The sequence below is a fragment of the Chiroxiphia lanceolata genome, chromosome 12 (assembly GCF_009829145.1).
Source record: "Chiroxiphia lanceolata isolate bChiLan1 chromosome 12, bChiLan1.pri, whole genome shotgun sequence".
Classification (NCBI taxonomy): domain Eukaryota; kingdom Metazoa; phylum Chordata; class Aves; order Passeriformes; family Pipridae; genus Chiroxiphia; species Chiroxiphia lanceolata.
In genome coordinates, this window is record NC_045648.1 from 13,639,648 (window position 1) to 13,653,895 (window position 14,248).

Sequence of the window (14,248 nt, forward strand, 5' to 3'; positions counted from 1 at the left end):
GAGAAAGGGCCATACCTGATTCCAGAGGCACTCTTGCCCTTACATGCAGTGTAAAGATCTTTTGGTGTGGAGTTTGGATTTACCACAGCTTCAAGCTCTCTCTTCTGGCCTTCGTGCCACAGCTGATGCTCCTCTGCCTGCCATGAGCTTCTCTGGACACAACCTGCCGACAATCCTTTCTGTTTTTCAGTAGAGCTTGTTTTCTCCTGGTTTATCTCCCTAGCCTGGCTCTTAGGTGCAGAAACAACAGGGTTGCAACATGCAGCTGAAGGTATGGCAATAGCACGGGACAGTGGCTCAGATCAGCCAAGAGAATGTTTCCCAGGCCAAGAAGCCTGCACACTTCTGCCATGCCACCGTGGGCTCTCAAACAAGGACCTGAGCGTTGTTTACTTCCTCTGAGCTCAGGGGTGCTCAGCACTCCTGGGAGGAAAGTCCTCAGCACTCAGCTGGCTTGGGACTGAGGTGACAGCAGACTGGCAGCAGCAGCTGGAATCTGCACACAGAATAACTTAATTAAGGGTTTATGCATATGTAGAAACTGCAGTGAGACACAGGAACAGCCAGCAGGTGGAGAAGAGCTGCCCCATAAACTGCATTTGCAATGTATATATTTTTTAATTGGCTCCCTCTCTCAACCTTTTCCCCAATACAGGAACAAATAAAATCCTGGAAATGCTGCAGTATTGTACTCTGATGTTATCTTCCATTAATCAAGGTGTTTATACTCTGGGTCGATACAATAAGTATCGGACCAAGAATAACTGAACAGAAAGAAAATGTCTCCTAGGTTACCACTCTCTATGTTTGAATCTACAAAGGAATCTCTCAGAGGCAGCTTTTTGTTAGAGTCTGTCATGCTTATCATGACAAACCCACTGTTCTGCAGCTATTTGTTTAGCAACAGGCATGAAATATGGTCTCCTTTCATCCCTGTATAAGTTACCTTCATTCTGCTGTTACAACAGGAAACAGGCAAATAATTTCTTCCTCTTTTCCTCTCTGTGTTTGCAATGAGGAAACAAATATTGGAAATAAAATAAATGAAAAACAATGCAAGTCAGAGGCTAGCTAGCATTTGGACATACTCTGAATACACCATGCTACAGATATCTATTTATTTTTGCTGTGAAAGATTGCAGTCCTTTCCTTTGTATTTGCATTCTCAGCTTGTTAACAATGTGGTCTCTCCTCTTATCTACAATTTATCCCAAGGAACTATTAAAAAGAAGGATTGGAGGAGGCTTCCTGCTGCTCTTGTCCCATTTCATCTCACAGAGACATAAGGAATTGCTGGTCAGGGAGAGGCCACTTGGCCAAAGCAGCCTGTGCCCCATCGGTTTATCTCGGCGCTGCCAGCGCAGCTCCCTCCAGCGCACTGCCCTGTCACGGGAGAGCGATCGCCTCTCAGGAGTGTGAAGATAAACAGATTTGAAGCCTTCAAGGCATGTTCCCAGCACCTCCTCCCCCTCACATGCACACAGGGTCGGCCTGCAAACGCCCCCGTGCACAACATGGCTTTGGGGATGGGACCGGGATGTTTGAAGGGCCACACGAAGCTGTGACTTGCACCAAAACTTTACCAAGAATTCGGGCTGACCCGCTAAAGGCAACACCCCGGTGCAAGGAGAGAGCCGAGGGGGGGTGAACCGAGGGGAGCCAAAAGCTGGGCAGTGCAGGGGGGATTTCTTTTGATGCCCAAATGACTCCCTCCATCAGCTGCAGTCGCTGCGGTTTTATCTCAGCTGGGCTTCGGGAGTCACTTGGGAGTCCATGGGGATTTCCCCTCTTTAAAGGCTCTGGAAGAGCTGTCTGCCCAGTGCTGGGCAGGACCCGAAGGCAGGAGACATGGCTGGATCATAGTGTCCTGTGCAGCCCAGGGCACTGTGGGGAATCAGAGCAGCCCCCCCCCAACTCCCCCCTGACCTGCATTGTCACTAACCTGGCTCACATCTCTACCTGGCCCCTGCCCAGGTGTACCAGAGCAGGAGGAGGAGATCAGAGGCTCTGCTGGAAGCACATCCACAGGCACCCTCAGTTTGATGCAGTTCAGCACTTAATGCCAACCCAGCACAGGCACTGAGCTTGTGTGGCCACGCAAGGAATCAGAGAATGAATCCTGATGGAAATAACTTTGGGGGGTAAAAAACAATTTTTTTCCCCCCTAGAATAAGTTCCCTGGTTCAATTTAGTATATAGCATACACAGATGTGCCTGCATAATACATCAGGAGACCAACTAGCAGTTAAAGCTGCTCATAGCACAACTTGGTTTCAGCTGTGCTGTTATCCAGCTATCTATGCTGCTATTCATTAGCCTGGGATTACATTTGCTAAATGCTGAATAATATGTTGATGTCATTTATGCTCAGATACCTCTATAAGATCACAGTGGACAAACGGTAGCACATGGCAGAACATGTATTGTTTAAATAGTACACATATGGAATACATACCAGCATGTTCATCCTAAGTAACTAACGAAAAAAGTATGTGTGGGTGGGTGGGTGGGGTGCATGACAAGTCAGTGAGTTAAATTGTCCCAATTTGCTCAGCTGAGGACCCAACCAGAGCAAGTCACTGAGTGGAAATCTCACCTGGAGTGGCTGGGGCAGCATCCCGTTCAGCCTCAGCAAGGTGCTGCAGCACTGAGAGATGCCTTGGCCTAATTGGAGAAAACCTTCACCATGCAGACAGCAGACCAAATCCTCCCGAGTATTAGAATTCCTGTTGGCTTCAGGAGGGGCAGAGATGGACAAATGCCCTTTCCAAGGCATCCCGAGTGAGCTGCAGCCCCCCTGCCCCCCGTTAACACCTCTGGAGCAGGACATCCCGAGTCACATCCTGCAGCTCAGCTCCCCACAGCCCAGCCCTGCTGCAGCTGCAGCCCCAGAGCAACAGATTTCACTGCTCAGTCTTCAATTAGATACAGCCTGATCAGGATTAATTTTTTTCTACAGTGAGAGATCAACTGATCCAGCCTGTTTGCACCTTAAGAGTCCAACAGACTTTTTCCACTAAAAAAATGCATTTACGTGACTGAAATTGTTTTCACTTTTCTAATTCAGGTTTATCTAAGTGTGCAAAATTTCAACTTCGCCTCTTACCTTCACACAATTACGTTTATAGAAATGAAAGTTTGATCTTATAACGGTTTACAGTCAGACTTTGAATTCTCAGTGTGGAGAATAGCAAAATTAATTATTTTGTAAAACAGGAATTTTTAGCTACATGCTAATAGAGTTCAATTTTATTATTTTTGCCTTGGATGAAGCAGCACCTCACGTTTTGATAGCTAACTTTTAATTATACTATGAAGAGCACTTGTAACATCCTGATAAAGCACAGATAATTACTTTTTACTAACCTGTGAAGTAATTATTCTGCTAGTCTTCAGCACAGGATATAGGATATACGTGATTGATTAATACTTCTTGCACAGGATACCTGTAACCATAGGATTAAGACCCAACAAAGGAATGAACAGCCTCTCAGCCCCCTGGTTTTTGGTCCATTTCTGTCCATCTACATGGAAAAAGAGGCATTTATTTAAAACTCTGCATTACAGAAAGCAATAGTGCATGAACAACTAACTAGGAATAAATCCGTTAAAGATAGACAACTAATTGCTGGGCAGGAATACATATACTAGGGGGCTCATAACTCCATCAAACATTTTCTGAATTTATTATAGAATGTATCATAACTAGAAAATAATGTGTTGCAGCTATTTAAAGTAAATATTCACAGAAACCACAGCTTCAGCTAGAGAGTAATTTCTAATCTCTTCTGTATAGAAACTCCATTACTTGGGCAAAAGAAGAAAGCAGATTTTCCAGACAAAGGGATGACATGGTCTGGCCAGGGTAACTTCTATTAAAGTGGCATAGTTTGTCATATCTGACAACCCACTGAAGAAAGTTATCACTAGTTAAGGGCCTGACCCTGCATTCCTTATGTGGACAAAAATCCCTTTGAAGTCAATGAAGCATCCTGCTCAGATAACTATATCAGGATTTGGCAATTAATGAAAACTTTTAATTTCTTAAGTAGATTATAAAGGGTTTTCCCTGAAAAGCAAACTATTACGTGTTACTCACAGCAACTCCTTGGCAGTGTGGGTTTGTTTCCAGCAGCTCTTGCAGCACAGGAACTGTTTCTCACTAACTAGGAATTACAAAAAGTCAAAACCACATTGTTTTCTATTTGCATTGATCTGCCTAAAGTGTTCTTCTCTAGCTGATGTCTAGTTGAAGATTGTGACAGCTTTGCATTCAAAAGGTCAGTAAGCAGTCCTCAGGGCAATTTGATTTAAACCTTTAGCATTTTGCATACTCCCAAGCAGCAGTGCATAGGAGGACATGTGTGTTCACAGCCTCTGAAAGGTCAGACTTCCCAGACCTCAAAACAAAACCCCATCAGAAATATCTCAGCTTGTAGAAAATATCAGACAATTATGAAAACATTTTCCGTTAAATTAAACTCAAAAGGGTACAGAAAAACAAATTGTGATGTATGTTTTCAGACTGGTGTATTTCAACAGAAAGTTTTCCACTCTGTCACATCTCGGAAGGCTGCCTTATCTGTCTTTCCTCAAGAGGCAGGCTCACTTACTCAGTGTCTGTTCAGGTTTTCCAAGCAGACTGGCCTCCCCCCTGCCTGAAATCCCAAGCCTCTCTCTGGGATGAAAACCTGAAACCTACAATGCAAAATTTGTTTGAAGTCTCATTAAGCAAGAAACCTCAAATTAAGGACAGCTCAGCAAACAAAACATTTTTCTACAGAATCACGTGGACATAAACCAAGCATTACATGGAAGTTCTCCCTCATTATCCCCTTTGTGAGCTGTTTGTATTCTGATTAGTGTGCTAATGATATATGTTCCACAGAGAAAAAGCAATTAAGTCTCCACTTCAAAGAAAAATGATTTAGCGTAAGAGCACCAAAGCTTGTGCTTGCATCTCCTACTGATTTTGTGATGCTGCAGAGCAACCTGGAGCTATTAAATGCTGAATTCCCATTTAAAACCATGGAATACAGTAGGTGTTGTTTGCTTTTTAAATATATAGATGTTTCAATAACATGCTTCTATGACACTAGAAGTATGGGTTGGTGGTGGTGGTTGAACTGCAGATGAATAAGTGAGCTCCTCTCAGTTCACATCACAAGAACTGCACATTGATTCCTTTAAAGAAATAGCTGATTAAAAAGGGGGACACATTAAAATAAACAAACTGCCTGAAAAAAAAAGGAGAATCTCATACAAAAAAAAAAAATATATATAAGGCCATATGTGAAGAACCCCCACAACAAACTAATGAGAAACAGAAAGGAAAACACACATGAACAGACCATGAAAAACAAGAGAAACAACAGACAGAAGAGTCTGGTCTCCTAATAAGTGACGTTATTTTTGACCAGAAGAAATGAGTAAAATTAAAAACCTACACATATTCAGTTTTAAGTGCTTCATGTGTGTTTTAGCATGTTACCATTGCAATGATGTAATTCCTGCCCTAGGGAATTGATGAGTATCATATATTTGCTAAGTAATGCCCAAGTTGCACTGAAAAAAGTCCACAAGAAAAAAGAAAAGGAAATCTGTGCTGATCCAGGACACATTTCACATTGACAGTGTGCCAAAGGCAGCTGTGGATTTCAAGGAGACATGTGCAGATTTCTGTAAAGACGACGTCAATTAGTGAAATAGCACCAAACTGTGCTATGGATTTACAGAACAAATCAAATGTCAAGGCACCAGGCAGCTTACAAAGTAAGTTTATGTATGAAACAACATAACAGAAAAGGAAAACGAGCAGTTTACACTCACATATTTTGCCTGGGTTTGATGCATAAGTACTCAACCCAGTCTCTAGTAAAAAAAAATCTGTTTAATATGCTACAGATGTGACTTATTAATAGTAATTAAAAAGAATTTAAGTCATGTGTCCTTCAAGAAGCATAAGTGAAGACTCAGTTGCACTTTAAAAGAAATGATTGTTTTTAACTTCCTCTTAACCCACAGCTCTGCCTCATGATGTAGCAAAAATGTTGAAGAATCACCTGCATCACCTTGAGAGACTTGATACACATTAACATCCAGTATAAAAACCTGTCTGTTGAGAGAAATGACTTTTGAATGAAAAAACCACATCCCCCAGTGCCTCAAACCTCCAAGTCAGTGTTGAATGTGTCTTGTTCGTGCCTGAAGTCTCATTTCCCTAACACCAGATGGGACAGCACTTCCACATATTTGATAAGCTTTGGAGTAAAGGAGAAATTTTAGAGAAAGACTATTTCTTACCAAAACCCTTTAAGTCAATACAAACCAAATTAGTGACACAGACTAAAAACCTAAGAAAGCCTCACCCACAGCAGTCTAAGAAAACCTTTGAATCAGGAACAGTTTACACTGCAAGTCTTTGTTGAGGTTAACCTATACACTTTACCTTTTTCAGGCTAAATAAATTCACTTCTTCGACAGCATCGTAGCCACTTATTCAGAAACACCATTAACAGTAATAATTAATACACAAATAAAGGTCGCCAACATCCTTAATGAAGGTCTAACTTCCCAGAGAGGTTGAGCCCTTGGAAAGTTTCCCAGAGGTTTCACACCATCCTAACACATGTAACCCCACCGTGCCAGCAGCTCAGGGCACTGCCCTGCCCACCCCAGGGGCTGGGAGGGGCCCAAGGGGGGCTGCAGAGAAATCCCAACACAGGGGTGCACCTGCACAAAAGCAGGAGTGCTAAAATTCCTGAATTCTTGCTATTTCAAGACTGATTTGCACTTCAAAGAACTGAACCACAACTTATTAGAATAAACTTTTATTTACTGCTCTCAGGATCCTTATTTTATACTTTAAAGTATGCAACAAAACCTGCTACATTCAAATCTATACAGATTTACTGATATATATCATTCACGTTTTACAAAACTGCATATAGATTTGGGAAATTTGTATAAGTTACCTTTATTTACATGTAATATTCTCAGTCCTAATGACCTAGTCAAAGAATAAAACAAAAGTGGGATTTTAAATATCCCTTAAGACCCATTAACATTTGTTACATAATTTACATATCTTCAGAGAGAGGTGTGCTACACTTTCTTCTTGCATATTTATAAAGACTGTGACTAACAGAAATTTGCTGGCCAAAGCTAGGTACTGTCATTTCCTCAGATCATAATAAAATGTTAATTGGCATCATAATAAAATGTTAAAATTTGAGCAAGCCAGGTATATAAACCAATTTTTTTCTTTTAGAACCAACCTTGCTAATCATTTTAACCAGCACTTGCTCAAAGAAAGTGTTAACATTAATACAAAAAATACCCACATTTACAAAAGAAATCAAACTCATATTTATATGACAAGTTGATCTACAATAAATTGCACATTGTTGGTTATGACTTTGGTTATACTGTATTAACAAATTTGGTTTCTAGACTAACAGTGGAGAAAAAAATATAAAAATGCAGCTGTAGAAACTAGCAACCTGTAAACATATCACAGAACCAAATTCTGCACCTGATCACGTGTGCACGACCTCCATGCAGTTCAGAGAAGTTTGCACACAACAGACTGCTGAATTTGGCCCAGAAAACCCTGTAAACATGTTCTTTATTGTTATGTAGTGCAATACTGCAAGAATGGATAATAAAGGCCTCTAACTATCAGTAACTAATACTGAGTGATATCCATACAAATTCCACTTTAAGATTGATTTGTTGCAAAAGGCTGAATTGAAAATATTATCCATCGTTGAACTACAAATTTATCAAAAAAAGTGATGAACACTCAATAAACCAACATCAGTATACAAATTCAAACAAAAAATGGATATAATTTCTCATTAAAACTCAGAATTATGCTGCTTATCTGTTTTGTATAAAAATCTTGGGTTTGTTACACTGTTTTAACAAAAGCAAGTTAGAAACAGAAATCTAACAAATGTGTCAGCAAGTCAACGTTCTGCAAACTGATGGCTGATAATGCAAACAAATGCTTTCCAATGTTTTACCTAATATGCTGAATTGTAAAGTGCTTAGAGCAGATCTGTTGCAAACAGCCTGAAGCAGCACAGACTATGATATTGCATTACATGAAGTTTGTTGGGTTTGGTGGTGGTTTTTTTTGTTTGGTTGTTGTTGTTTTTTTAAAAACAGTTTAACAATTTCAGTTGTTCCTCTTAAAGCAGCAATTCAAATTTAAACCCTCTGCAAAGATTTCTTCACAGCTTTACTTCAGTAGTTTACTGCAGGACAGTCTCAAACATTGTACAAGAGGCAACTGCTTAAAAACATTTTAGTTTTTGACTTAACTTGGCATTGGCCCATCCAATGTGTATGTTGTATTTATTAGCAAAGTACAGAAAACCGTGGAAATGACAAAATACATTTTCAAAAGTTAGTGAATTTTTAATACTTACTTATTTTACACATGATACTATGAAGATTCAATAGCAATGTGACTAAATACAATGGTAGTCCCTGGAAAAGTCAACTTTGTTTGTAAACCCTTAAAATGAAATTGCAGCACTGGACCTATATAATTTCTGTGTCTTAATCAACCCCATCAAAACCCTGAGTGTTTTCAATCGCCAGAAGAAGTTTATCCCATAAATCTTCAAATGAGTCGTATGGAGGCAAATCCAAGCGATTAAAGCTGAAAAACAGATGAGAACTCTTAAGTGTTTTATCACTCTTACTAAAGGTCATGATTTATTTAAATCAAATACTCACCAGGTATGAGCTCTTGGCAGCTTTTCAGGGGTACCCCACTGTTCAACTGTGAACAACTGTGGTCCATTTGAACCTGCAGGAAAGAATACATCGATTTTCATCCTATTATGAGATCCTTTTATAATCAGAAATTGAAATTAAGAAGTATTTTGGTTCTTTGTAATCTAATTCTGAGATTAGTAGGTGCTATCTCTACGAATCAAATCAATCTATACTCAGTAACTGTCAATAATCCAAAATCACTTGTATTGCTATACCTTAATTTCAAGAGACTTTTACAGCTTTAGCTCAGAAGTCTATGCATATGCATAGTAGTTGGCATTGAAAATTTTACAGAGAAGACAATTTTATGCTGTATAAATTTTTCATGTAAAAAATTATACATGTTTATCACCACGTGCCAAGTTATTTAACCTGGTAGAAAGCATTCAATGTCCACCTTTACCTACACAGCAACAAAGCTGAGTAACAGAGAACTTTTTGAAACCCAGTGATCAGATGTGTGCATCAAGGACCTCCTTATGCACCTGAGAGAACATTTTTGGCTAGCAAGTGCAGCCCCAGCTACCTCTTGCCTTCAACAGCTGTCATATCTGAAAGTTTCAGCATGTCATATCTGTAAGTTTCTTGGACCTCTCAACCCCCACCGAGTAGATGCAAAGGGCATTTTGTAACCATTTCCCTCAGCTGTATTTGTGTACGTCTGCAGAAGACTGTGTAGTTTAAAAAAGGAAAAAAAAAAAAAAAAATCACTATCTTCTCAGAGAATGTCTGTTGAGTGTCCTAGTTCTCCAGCTTGGGTGGATTTGCTCCCAGAGTCCAAGCACTGCCGTTTTAGGAGCAGAAATGCCTCTCTGTGCCACGAGAGGGAGATCTCCGCTAGGAAGTCAGATGTAGGGCTGCACAGAGGGGGTGGGAAGGGAACAGCCACGGGGACAGCCCGGCAGCAGCAAAGCACCGCGGACCTGCTCGGAGCACTGAAGAACCACCCACAGTTCTTCAAATAAAAGTTGGTACAGGAAAAGTGATTCTGATCCTCACTGGGGTTTAGTGAGGATGGTAAAACAGAAATAACCACAAGAGAAACAAAGAAAGCACAGTGCAAGACAACTGTTAATTGAATTTTTCATTAATGAGTAAGTGAATAGAATTAATGAAACTGCGACTTGGTCAGAACACTGCCCAAGGATATCCTAAACCCCAGGCAGAAAGAAGCCAATAGCTTCAGCAGTTTCTTTCTCTGGATCATTCTTTAGTTCTACCTCTAGTAGTGTTTTTAGACAAAAGAAAAAGAGAACTCCTGAGGCAGCAGAATTCCGATTGGGTTCCCCTGTGATGAGCATGTGCTGTAACACCGGCAGTGCCAAGGTTCAGGTGCAACAGCAGACACATGGCTCAAGTTTACTGAGGGCACTGCCCTCCCCACTGGAACTCACAGCTCATTTACTGAGGGAACACAAAAAAATCAACCAAGTATTTACAACGAAAATGAAGACACGGAGAAATGGGAACACGTGGTGGGTGGTATTTGTTCACAATTCTTTTGTTTTATAAACAACTTAATGTGTTGTTTATAAAGAAGAAAATGCTTAATCAAATAGGCAAATCAGGCTATTCAGTCATTTGCACAGGATCTCAAGCACTTTTAGCCTTAATAAAGTAGTCTAGCAGAAAACATAATAGCTGATGGCAGCTGCAAACAGGTTTCCCATCAGCAGAGCATCCCCACCCTCCTGGGCTGTTCTCTCTGCCCACCCGTGGTCGTTCCACAGTGGCTTTTCTGGCTTTGCCATTGAAGTCACTCCCCGCTGTCATCTGCTTGTTTCAGTCTCTGCCCTGTAGGTTCCCAGCTTTTCTTCTGGCATTGTGTTTAACTCGTGTCATTGCAGTGTTCCCCTCTGGAGTATACCCTTACAAACAACTGCATCTGTACAACCGTGGCTTGAGAGCAGATAAAAGCAGTCGGGGAACTGAAGTTAACTGCTGATGCCAGCATGTCTTTGTAATCAGATCTTGGATAACAGAATTTTCTTCAAGCTCAATCATGTGTTAAACAGGATTTTTGCAGCTCTTGAGAACTTTAAAAATCCACATTTGTTTGAGAAGTCCTGTACATTTAGAAACTCCCAAAACCAGAATCAAAACGAAGTGTTTATAGAACATGGGACACACGTGTGACCTAAGTGGCTCTTCTCTAACTTTGATTCTTGTAACTACCAATATATACTAATTTTCAAAGCAAAATTTGAAAAATAATTTGCCTCTGTCTGAAGTCAAACATCAGGACAATTTTGGTCTCAGGTTCTCTATTACTCAGCTGTGAAGATAATCATAAGTACTCACCATACAGCTCAGCAAACCCATTCATGGGGACACGGGATGTGCCAGTGACAAACTGAAGTAATCTTATTCTCTTTTCAGAGTCCATCATTAAGACTGCCTATGTATGATAATGATTACAATTAAAGATTTATTTTTAAATTAGGGTTTTAAGCTAGTAGACTCATGCAACACAATATCTACCTCTAAATCATTTTCTGTGAGATGTAAATACATATTTTTAGTGATAAGCACAGTATACCTCTCTGCCTATGAAGTCAACAATTTTTTAATGGTACTGTAACAAGAGTATGGTTACTGGCTTAGCAGGCTGTTAAAATACTTCCCTTGAAGATCTGGCCCCTACTTTCTTTGAAGTTTCCTAATGTTATGAACTAGCAGCCAAATTCCTGTAATTTATTAAACAGAAGGGTTTAACACCTCTTTAGTGTAACCATGCCAGAAAAACCTACACAGAAATATTTTTAACCCCAGTCAGACACGGATTTTTTTGAAAACGCAAGCATCAGTATTGTATTTACACTCTTACCATGCATCTCATCTTTAGTTTTCTTACTTCCTCAGGAATTTTAATGGTCAAATAATATTTACCTAATCTATTGTTTAATCACACAATAAACTAGCAGAGCAGAAAGGCAGCAGCTTTTGAACAGTTTTTAAATAAAAAAAAAATTAGAATTTCATTATACCTTCCAGAACCACTGTATTACTTGATGGTTTACGTTGTAGCCATTTTTGTATTTTGTATGTAGTTTCCAATCAGCCACGTCCACATCTCCCAATCCACACATTAATAACTACAAAGATAAAAAAACAAACAAACAATACCAAAGTTTAAGTCAGTAAAATTAAGTTTCACTGTGATTTGCTTTCTGTTCCATGATACGCTTACCTCTAGCTCATTTTCATCAAAAAGTTTAATCAGATCCTGTGGTATTAGTTCAAAAAAGCCCTAAAAAGATGAGAGAAGTTTTTAAAAATCAAGTCAACATTTTTTAAGCATTTTTATTCATTAAGAATGATATTTAGAAGCTTTAGTAAACAGAGCCAAAGTAACACATCAAATACAGATGTTTGGACATCACTAGTCTGCAGTTTGGTTTTAGTGCTTTTAACTCTGACTTCTCACATCTTTATTGTGCAATACTAAGTGATGAATATGGAAGTCTGAATATCATGTATGTGATACAATTTATATAAATAAGGATAAGCAACCTAGTTTAAATCAAACTAATATAATTAAGTTTAATTTCTGCAAAAGTCATTAAGTAGTTTGCACTACAGCTAAAGCTGTCAGCCATGATTGAGAAATCAGCAAGTTTTTCAATGTGAATTCAACACCTCAGTAAAAACATATCAAAAAGATTTTAAAGTCTGAAATATTTCACAGTTGACACTACAAAAAGTATCACTGCCTTTTTTTTATACCTTACATTATATACATAACAAAATTATCTGTGGGTCTTCAAGATGTCCAAAAAAGCTTGATATTAGTTGTAACAAATTCTTAAAAGAATTCATTTTGTAATTAAAGCTATACCTCTTTAAAGGCTGTCATTTGTTTCTGTACTCTGCTCACAAATCTCCACTGAATTACAAGACTGTAGGGAAAAAAGAGAGCAAAACCTTTTAAAATAAAAGTGATTTATATACAAAAAGCAACAACTTCCTTTTGTAAATAAAAGCTAAACCACAGCCCCTGCAGAGGTGGATACATTGCACACAGTGACCAGTACTCACTGAATGTAGTCTCTCTTGTTCTTGTTGGTGACAACTATTTCTGATCCACCACTCTTCAGTTCATGTTGATGGGTCTAAATGGAACACACAGAATGGGTGTGAAACGAGACAGGGGTGTAACAGAATTCCTGGGTTACTATCAGGTAATTCAGGGAACTCTGGAACACTGCAGAATTTGGAAACCATGAGAAACAGATCCAGTCTCACAGGTCACGTGATAAAGAGAATTTGGTTGATTCTTTTTAGAAAAAATGTATTATTCAGGGATGCTAGACTGCAATGGGGAAACCTCCATTTTTCTGACCTGCTACAATACACCACTCAAGTCAGCACACAAGTTTCCAGTAATGTGGACTTGGCTAACTGCATATTCCATGACACAGCCTTCTTTCCAAATCTCATGGAAAAACAATTACAGAACCACTTCAGCAGTGGTCCCAGTAAGTAAGTGAATCAATATGCATCTCTATTATATAATGATTTATACTAACAGAACCTCAGTAAACAAATATCTGATTTTCAGTTGATCATGGATACACATTTTCATTGCTCCTACTTAGGATCACTGCAGTTACACAAGACCACAAAGGTTATTATCCTACTTTGATCTAGTTGGCAGCTGTAATTTGGAATTTTTATGTAGAAATACCACAGGTTTTCTATGACTTACCTTCGATAGCTTTCTATAAAATAACAAACTTGTTAGTCTATAGATTTCTAGTACATATTAGAGAAAAAAAACCTTATCTCCCAGTGATTCCAACCATTTCCAAAAGAGCTCATCCTTTCCATCCAATCACATAAAAACAACCTCTACTCCAGATTAAGTAATGAGTCTATAGATACCTTAATCTTGGGTTGCCTTCACAGCAATAGCTACATTTCAATGCAAGTAATATTTAAGAAAAAAGCCTAAGCAGTTTTTTAAAACTCTGCTCATTTCCAAGCCCTTTATCACATCCCAGACAGGTTAAAAGCACTGCATGAGCAAAAAGCAGCTGAGTGAATGAAGGGGTTCTCTTAACACCACACAGGTAAAATCAGCTAATTTCACAGGTCAAATGTTTTCTTTGATGTTTTGTCTATTCTACTTTAAATAAACATACTAACCTGACCAAAAAGTTCTTCATCAACTATAAATCTGAGGTCCAGTTCTGTTGGATCATTTTCAAGAATCCATCTCAGAGAATTGTAATATTCACTATCCTGAGAAAGAATTACAAAATAGTAAACAGAAAATAGAGTAGCCACCTTTTAAGCTGCAAGAGGTTCCACTACAGTCCAGTGAATGCTGCTACCCAGGGCAACCCTCTAGTGGATACAGGGATTCTGGAATTGTACAAGGCTCTAAAGCCATTTGAAACCTGAAGACTCAGCAAACTGTGTAAATGTCTCACACAGCAAAATGGTGATAAGATGC

At 39.2% G+C, this 14,248-nt stretch overlaps 1 protein-coding gene across 2 annotated transcripts in view; it reads right to left on the bottom strand.

The window, feature by feature from the left end:
* Positions 1-6,814: 6,814 nt before the first annotated feature.
* NEDD4 (NEDD4 E3 ubiquitin protein ligase) overlaps positions 6,815-14,248 on the bottom strand; it is a 53,523-nt gene continuing 46,089 nt past the window's right edge. For both annotated transcript variants that reach the window (XM_032700127.1, XM_032700126.1), the window contains 8 exons: positions 13,939-14,034; positions 12,829-12,902; positions 12,629-12,689; positions 11,981-12,040; positions 11,778-11,885; positions 11,092-11,188; positions 8,749-8,821; positions 6,815-8,671 (listed from right to left, as the gene is read on the bottom strand). In XM_032700127.1, the coding sequence (XP_032556018.1) occupies positions 8,569-8,671; positions 8,749-8,821; positions 11,092-11,188; positions 11,778-11,885; positions 11,981-12,040; positions 12,629-12,689; positions 12,829-12,902; positions 13,939-14,034 (672 nt within the window). In that variant the 3' untranslated portion in view covers positions 6,815-8,568. The remainder of the gene's footprint in view (positions 8,672-8,748; positions 8,822-11,091; positions 11,189-11,777; positions 11,886-11,980; positions 12,041-12,628; positions 12,690-12,828; positions 12,903-13,938; positions 14,035-14,248) is intronic.